This window comes from Limulus polyphemus, unplaced genomic scaffold (genome assembly GCF_000517525.1).
Source record: "Limulus polyphemus unplaced genomic scaffold, Limulus_polyphemus-2.1.2 Scaffold2802, whole genome shotgun sequence".
Lineage (NCBI taxonomy): Eukaryota > Metazoa > Arthropoda > Merostomata > Xiphosura > Limulidae > Limulus > Limulus polyphemus.
Genome location: NW_013668412.1, coordinates 30,073 through 39,215, shown reverse-complemented (window position 1 = coordinate 39,215; position 9,143 = coordinate 30,073). Strand labels below are relative to the sequence as shown.

Genomic DNA, 9,143 nt, shown 5'->3' with positions numbered 1-9,143 from the left:
AAGAAATAAAAATAGTTGTTACTCTTAATTTTGGTTTTATTTACTCTTGAAACAAAACACTTTCGGGGACCCTGAAAGTACATCTAATTTATATGTGTATATTGAAGTTAGTTCTTCCCCCTGTAACGTCCCCTTCTCTTCATACCTTCACGTAAATATAATCTATTGTTTTGTACTGGGTTATTTCTTACAACGTAGTGCTTGAAACTTGAGGCACGAGAATAGTAGAAACTTATCCCTTGAGAAAGGCGGAAGCCGAAACGTTGGGTATTGATACAAATGTTATTTCGGATTTTGTGGTCTAAACTATAATAACTATTTATAAGTTAAAAATTATAAATATTTCCAAATAATTTGTTTTCAAACATCAGTTATTAACTTGGATTAATGAGGCAATTAGATACTAAAAAGTATTTATATAAAAAATCTACTTGCAGGGAAGAACAGGTGGACGTGGCCTTGGTCGAGGTCTGGGGGGCATCCTTGGACAGTCTATTTGGCGCCCTCTGATGAGAAAACCTCTTCCTGGCGCTCTCTCATCGGATCGAAAGTAAATTTTCTTCTCGAATTTTGGGAAGTCAAACGTCCCTTTATAAAATATTCAGTTAATAAACTTAGATGCTAGAATTATTTTCAAGACTGTCATATAACTCACGAACAAAACCATACTTATAAAGTAATATTAGTATTACTTTGAGACACAATGAATGTCGTCGTTAGTTTTGTTTGCCCTTTCAGTAATGTGATTATTTGTTTCTCTAGCCTTAGATTGGTAGATGCATTGTTGTTTCCTCGCATATGTAATACATTTATTCTTTGTAACCAGAACAAACGATTGATTATTGTTTTACTAATACTATTTGCAATAAACGTAGAAAAATAAAAACCTTTCATTTCAGCCAACATTTTGCCGTTGTGGCTTCTTCAAGTCTAGTAGCACAGGAACTAATAATTCTGGTAATACTAACCCTAACGAACCCGAAATAGCAAAACATTTGCTGAAATAGAAAGTTATTATTATTATTATCTGGAGAGTAAAGTTCTTATTATAACTTTATTGCCAACATTTGTAACTTCTTCCAGTATACACTACAAGTTCTGAAAAACAACAGTCTATTTGATACTATTATTTCTATATCAAAATGATATGAACGATGTAAGCCTAGTTTCTGTATACATCTGTGTCAAACGGTAAATTCACAATTCGCTCGGCTAGGTAATACGATTACGAATACAAACACAATATTTAATCTTCTTTATATTCTATAAAACATTATAATGTCAAATAATCTTGGGAGATTATTAACATCCGATTTCATAACGTTTCAAACCGAAACTTTTTTTTTTCAATTAATAAACCACTCTTTCTATATGACAAAGAAGCCAAAATGTAACAACAAATAGCAAGCAGGAGACGATGTTAAAAATTACTTATATTTTACTCTATATTGCGTTAAACAACTTGGAATTCTTAAGTACTATTTCGACTCAATATATCATTTGGAAGACTAGCTCGCTTAATAATTGTTATTCCTGTTTGTTATAAGTTGAAGACATAAAATATATTCTCCTTTTTTTTTAGTCTTACGATATGATATTTAAAGCAATTCCGACTGAAAAATGCAAAGTATTTTAAATGGAAATTAGTTAAGACTAAAATGTAATCAAAATTACATAGTTCGGTTATAATTTGAAAATTCTAAAAGGTCGTTTCAGTTGAAAGTTTGAAGATTAGTTTACAACTTTTTCTACATTATTATTCGCACATGCGTAACACGATTGATGTACTTGGGACATATTTACTCTTTAGCATTGAATAACCAATGTTCTACAGGTCATCATCATTATTACAAACACACTTACTAATGCTGTTTCTTGGTAAACTTCCACATAACCGTTCATCGCCGACAGCCAGATAATCAAATTGACAGTCTGCGCTGGGTTCCAAATCAAAGCGAACCAGTTCGAGTTCTAGCTGGCAGACACTCTCACCGAAACGTTTGATAGTGTAGCGACAATTCAAATTATTCGAATAGGGATCGGGAAAATTAACGCTTTGCAGTTCAAATACTGGACGATTAATGATGTCATCGCAGTTAGTTGGTGAGATGGGAGGTCTTCTTGGAGGAGGAGGTGGTGGACGCGGGGGTAAAGGCCTGTCAGGACCCGATAGTTTAGGGTATGGAGGAGGTGGTGGAAAATGTTCACGACAATCTGTCTGTTGGACGTGTATCTTAAATCCTGGTCTGGATTCGGCCGAATCAGAGTGGAATCTCATTATAAACTCGAAATTCCGGAACTCGTATTCCCCTGACATATTACAAAAAAAAAGAAAAAAAGAAAGTTACCAAAGAGCTAATACTAGAAAAATGAACAAAAAATGTTTGTCATTATGTAGCATATTATTAAATATAATGATTTCTGATGCGTTATTATCATTTAAAGGCAGATGTGCACGTACTGCTCACGTTTTTAATTTATCATCAAATCAGATGTGCACGTATTGCTCATCTTTTTCCTCAGTATTATATACTGAAAAGGAAAACGATCCTGCAGCTACAGTTGTAATATAAACAATTTATTACATTTGTTATATATATATATGAACTTACTCAGTTTATCCTCTATACGAATGAAAACCAAAAAAACTATCCATGTTTTTATTTATCCACTGTGGAGGAACGACATTTGTATATATCCAAAAATTCTCAAATTCTTACAGAAATTCACAAAATTGTGAAAATTGAGGCAACTATTTCTTTATAGTAATGATTTATAGGAGTTTATTTTTTATTTTTACTTTTTTTTTCATTCTGAATCTAACTTTAAATGATTAAAAATTCAGTAAAAATAACGTACTTGAAAAGCTTATAAATTTTTACATACTTTCACTAAGAAACAGGAAAAGAGGAAATTTCTATTCAAATCTTTACAAATGTTAAATACCATCCGCGGTACGAAACTTACTCAAGAATAGAAAAAATATTAAAATCTTTACAAAGGTTAAATACCATCCGCGGTACGAAACTTACGCAACAATAAAAAAAGTAATAATTTCTATCAAAATCTTTACAAAGGTTAAATACCATCCGCGGTACGGAATTTATTCAACAATAAAAAAAGTAATAATTTCTATTAAAATCTTTAGAAAGATTAAATACCATCCGCGGTACGAAACTTACTGAACAATAAAAAGAGTAATAATTTCTATTAAAATCTTTAGAAAGTTCAAAGGCTAAATACCCTCCGTGGCACGGAACTTACTGACAGAACTTCTTGGTAAGATACCACACACAGGTTGACCATCAATTTCCAGGTAGTCATACTCGCAACTATTGGCCGACTCAACATCGAAAGATTCAAACGTCATCCGAAGATTACATATGCGATTACTTATTCGAAGGATGGTGTAGCGACAGTCGAGGTTGTTTCGGTAATTATCGGGAAAATTTGGGCTCATGATTTCAAATTCCACCGAGGCATACAAGCGATCACAGGAAACACCTGATGGTATAAAAGGCGGGGGCGGAGGGGAAAATGCTGAAAAGGAAACCATGAGTTGTATTTTGTGGTTAGAAAAAGAAAATACGTGGTAAAAACATTTCATAAACAAAGTTTGAGAGTACAAAACTTCTAAACACTTTGACTTCCGGTAAGTTTGAGGGCTTATAACGCTAAAAATTCTGAGTTCGATCCCTATGCTAGGCACAGCGCAGATAGTTTAAAACAAACATTAAAACTTACATGTAGTATGCTAAAGCAGTACTTTTAGAGTAAACTAAAAAATTCAAGATAACAATGAGAGTAGCAGTTTTAAAGAAGGTTTGGAAAGTAAACATTACCGTGAAAGAAGTTACGTTGGATACGGGATCATGACTCAGATTTTATTCTTATTTCTACTCTTTCTTTCTGAGAAATATTTATGTAACAATGAAAACACTAGGAACATTATTTTAAAAGCTTAAGAGCACGTTGATTTTGCAGTTTTAATGTTTTATAATTTCATTTTATTTTTAACCTTTTATTCCCAGGTGTCATCTATTGGAATTCATTGTTATTTGTATTGTTACGCAAATGAATCCCAACATTATTGCACATTTGACACTGGAAAAGAACGTTTTTCATGACGCAGGAACGATCACGTTATCTCAACAATGACTTGATTAATTGAGAAAGCAAAAGAAGTTTACTAATTATTAGTTATGATTCGGACAAACGAATAAGGTAATAACCGAGAAAACGGTCACTTACTACTATTATGGCACTCTGATGCAATAAGCTAAAACATTAAATTAAACATTCTCAGAATTTGATGTTAAACCCTAAATAAAGCTATTTACAAGAATACTCGAGCAAATATATATACACGAGTAAGAAATGACAGAGGATCATGGATTTCAACAACTATTGATTATGGCGCCTCTAGTGACAAGATAAGGTACTAAATTTTGTGTTGATCAACAACTACTGATTATGGCGCCTCTAATGACAAGATAAGGTACTAAATTTTGTGTTGATCAACAACTACAGATTATATCACCGCTAGTGACAAGATAAGGTACTAAATTTTGTGTTGAAAAACAACTACTGATTATGGCTCCTCTAGTGGCTAGATAATGTACTAAATGTTATGTTGAACAACAACTACTGATTATGGCGCCTTTAGTGACAAGATAAGGTACTTTTTTTACTCAAGTTTTACATTCTTACATGGAATTTAGAAAATTTGTATGATACAAAGGTTTCATGTGTTACTTTTTTTTCCAGAAATAATAGTGTGTGGTTATACTCAACTAGATGTATTAATTCCACATATGCTACATTATAACTATCACTATGCTTTTGGTGTTAATGGTTTGTTTTTTATGATTTAGAAAATGTATGTTGTGATTTGAGAGACGTGACTATGTTGAAATAGATAGTCAAGAGGTGTAAAAGCTTTTGTATTTCAGTTTTTCTATGCTAACGCTATCTCATGCGAACGTCTGTAAATGGAATTCCTGGACGGTTTGAAAAGCCAATTTTTAGAGAAAAACAAAAACCAAGTGAAAAGCATTCAAACAAGCTGTGTGTTTAATATTAGACGTCAGTTAAAGGTTTTGAAGGAAAAACTTTTGTAAAGAAATATTACATGTTCAAAGACTATACGTACGTCTGTCTCCAGAGCAAGAAACTTGGCGGTAGGTGGCTTTGAATCCTCGATCTTCGAACTTGTCATCTGTGAAAAACCTGACAATAGCTTGATCGCGTCCTCCGGAAATTTTTAATGTTTCTGTAATTATAAACCATTTAAATGTTTAGAAAAAGGAAAAATATCTGTACAGATGTAAGAAAATATTACTATTCATATATGATTGATTTCCAAGAATACAACAAGATAAACAGAAGTCATATATATATATATATATATTTATATATACACAGAAAAACACACACACACGTACATATATGTCAGCGTTCCTCAACGTACATATACAATCAGATGAATGACATATAAATAAAAAAACAAAAACAGACAAACTTATCTGTGTTTTTATTATTGTTTGTTTGTAATTAAGCACAAAGCTACACAATTGGCTATCTGTGCTCTGCCCACCACGGGTATCGAAACCGGATTCTAGCGTTGTAATTCCGCAGACATACCGCTGTGCCACTGGGGGACTACATAACAGGTAAAATGTTTATTTTTATTGAGTGGTTTATGGTTTATACCAGTATTCACTACGTATGGAGATACTCAGTGAACTGATAGAAAAGAAAGCAGCACAAAGTATTCAGTTTGGTTAATAAAAACACGCCCCCCCCAGTGGCACAGCGGTATGTCTGCGGACTTACAACGCTAGAATCCGGGTTTCGATACCCGTGGTGGGCAGAGCACAGATAGCCCATTGTGTAGCTTTGTGCTTAATTACAAACAAACAAACAAAACCTGTTATGTAATATTTCTGTAATATTTTCTATTTAAAGTAACCATTTCTGTGTATATTTACTCAAAAAAGTGCGTAAATACATTTGTAGTTATATCATTGTTTGGAATCTACTTAATATGACACTTTAAACGTCAACATCTGGGTCTCAGAATGTAGCCACAACTTAATATGTACAAATTAAACAGTGTAACACAAGCGTAATCATACTTGTCTGTCCAATTAGCTGCCTCCCGCAGTAACGCTGTTCGTTTATTTCAAGATAGTCTTCTTCGCAGAGACCTCTGGAGGATTGTAGTTGAAAGTCTGAGAACTTGAGCACCACATGACAATACCCTGGTCGTGGTCTGAAGTAGTATGTACACACAAGATTTCTGGGGTAGTTTCTAGGGTACCCATGACTCTGCACGACTCCTTCAAGAGCGTCATAGGTCTTGTCACATGATTCTCCTAAACCAAGTAGAAGGTCATATTGTTAATAAAACAAAACATGACCCAGACATTTTAGTGGAGTCAAATGTTTAGCATGGGCGGCGCGTATAAAAGGCTTGAGTAAGCTTAGCCTCCCTATGTGGATGAAAAGAGATAATTCATCTCTGACCTTTCCAGGAGCAACCCCCCTTTGAACACCTGTCATTGGAGAAACAAGTAGCCTTCTCAAATAAGATGTTCCTTACTGAGCGAGCTCGACTCGCAATCTGAAGGTCGCGGGTTCGAATCCCCGTCCCACCAAACATGCTCGCCCTTTCAGCCATGGGGTGTTATAATGTGACGGTCAATCCCACTATTCGTTGGTAAAAATAGTAGCCCAAGAGTTGGCGGTGGGTGGTGATGATGAGCTGCCTTCCCTATAGTCTTTCACTGCTAAATTAGGGACGGCTAGCGCCGATAGCCCTCGTGTAGCTTTGCGCGAAATTCAAAAACAAACAAACAAACAAACCTTACTGAGCATTATCCTCACCAACTCAAAAATATTATACAATATATGTGATAGAATAGCCTACCCAAGCAAAAGACTCACTCACCACCTATGCTATTTAGTTAAAAGTTAAATTTCTAGATGTTAACGGATGTCATATCCGAGAAAAGTAACTCTGTGTGAAGACTGCGCATGCTCAGAGGTGATTTTAACGATCATGACCGAAGGTTTGGTTGTTTGTTTTAGAATTTTCGAATTTTGAGCTGATAAGCTAGTGGAAATATAGCTAGTCAACGGGACCCATCAACTACTGTCCAACCGATTAGTGGGAGTTGACCATCACTCTTATTGTGCACCCACAGCTCCAAAGTGGAAGCGCGTGGGGATGGGAATCATTAACTCTCTGATTCACAGTCCAAGAACGCTAAGATTTAGGCCACTCCCGGGCCATAACACCATAGATTCTCCCCTTTGCAAACATACTCTAAACAAGGAAATTTTGATACAGGGATATCAATGTGAGAAATTATTTGTAAATAACAGTGAGCTGTGTTTATAAGTAACGTAAATAAAACTTTCGAAATATTGTGTATTGTTACTTGCGTTAATAAATTCAGTTGAATATGAAACAATATATAAATTAAATAAAAAAGAACGCATAGAACAAATTCTTGTAAGAACGAATATTGAAAATTTAAGCCCTAAAACAAAAAACTCCACAATAAAATCTATTCCCATAACAATGAATATTTGATTATTTAAAAGGAAATGAGATGGGACGAAAAAGAATCTATCGTCTGCTTTTATTCATCTGAAATAAGAAATTTACTGTCTAACCTATCTGACATGCCATTAAGGAAATGGTATGGCCTAATGTTTAGCCTTAATATTGATAAGTCATCAACCATAACTTTAATAATAGACTTGTTGCCAGAAGGAAAACGACTCAAAGGACAAACAACCTGTAGCCTAACTCAATAGAAATTCAGTAGAAAAGTAAAGGAGGAAACAAGGCATTTTTCATCTCACTATTTTTGTTTTTAAACTTGAACAATTACATGAAATGCAGTTAGAGGGTTGAGTAACCTATCGTATTAATTAAGTAATCTATAAGCTAACCCTAACTGTACCTGAACGTGTAGAAGAAACTATAAAACAGTTAGGAGACCACAAAATTACCTGAATATTCAATGAAAAACAACTGTAAGTACAAAAAAAACAAAAAAAAACGTGACACTTAAACCTAACTTTACCTGAATTTCCTGGTGGAAAACGGTCAGTGGAACAAGGAACTTGTCTAGCACGAATATGGAATCCTTGCCGAGTGGTGGCTGAGTCCGAGTGAAACTCAATAACTTTCTTCGAAGTTTCGAAATCCAAGATTCCTAGTGACAAAGCAAAGGATTTTGTATTTATGATGTAATATGGTTGATAAAATATTTTAACAGTAAGTATGCATAAGCAGAAAAATCTATAGAACATTTAAAACATGTAAATAAAATAAAGCAATAACGTTAAATGCTCTAAATATTTTGTTTATTCACAGGTACACCCCTCAATTTTCTTTATAAAGTGAATCTAAGATTAATCTTGCTGAAATTCCAAAATAGGCACCAGTGTAACATGTATAAGATGGGTCGTAACTGAACTAATCACCAGAAGATGCATCACGAAACATGGAAGCTGGCAATCAGACTGGATCTCCGTCGACATCTAGTCCGCCTTGACAGTTCAACTAGATCCTGAGTGTTAATATTTGCTGATATTCTGTGTAAAACAGAGACTCTAGCAAAACTGAAAGCAAAAAGCACCTTTTTAAAAACCATATTGGACAGGCATCTGTCATGATAGCCACAGATGGTTCTTACACCAAAGACAGCGAGAAAGCTGGTTGGACATTCATCATCTCATGGAACAATAGCACTCTGATAAGGCTGATGGAGCATTCAACCTTCCCACAAGCAACACAAAGATGAAGATGAAAGCCACAAAGAAAGCCCTTCTCTGGATTGAAAGCAATAAACCACTTATAGACAGTACCACCAACATGATACCTTTGACTGACTCGCAGGAAGTACTGCGTAAACTTCAGAGTGGTTGGTCCCCAGATGGAAGGCTGAAAGCAGATCAACTTCAAGGTAAGACCATCACTTCGTACAAATAGAGTAAAGCTAAACAAAGATTGTGACAAAACTGCAAGAGGAAAGCGTTTATTAAATACAAAACAAATCTGTTGCCAATCCCACTATTCGTTGGTAAAAGAGTAGCCCAAGAATTGGCGGTGGGTGGTGATGACT

At 34.7% G+C, this 9,143-nt stretch overlaps 1 protein-coding gene across 1 annotated transcript in view; it reads right to left on the bottom strand.

The window, feature by feature from the left end:
• The window catches only part of LOC111087884 (cubilin-like), a gene marked incomplete at its 5' end in the record, with an annotated part of 38,597 nt that overhangs the window by 8,403 nt on the left and 21,051 nt on the right, over nucleotides 1-9,143 (bottom strand). Inside the window, 6 exons of the mRNA XM_022396161.1 lie at nucleotides 436-588; nucleotides 1,864-2,310; nucleotides 3,265-3,540; nucleotides 5,153-5,272; nucleotides 6,138-6,377; nucleotides 8,100-8,231. Of these exons, the coding sequence (XP_022251869.1) occupies nucleotides 436-588; nucleotides 1,864-2,310; nucleotides 3,265-3,540; nucleotides 5,153-5,272; nucleotides 6,138-6,377; nucleotides 8,100-8,231 (1,368 nt within the window). The remainder of the gene's footprint in view (nucleotides 1-435; nucleotides 589-1,863; nucleotides 2,311-3,264; nucleotides 3,541-5,152; nucleotides 5,273-6,137; nucleotides 6,378-8,099; nucleotides 8,232-9,143) is intronic.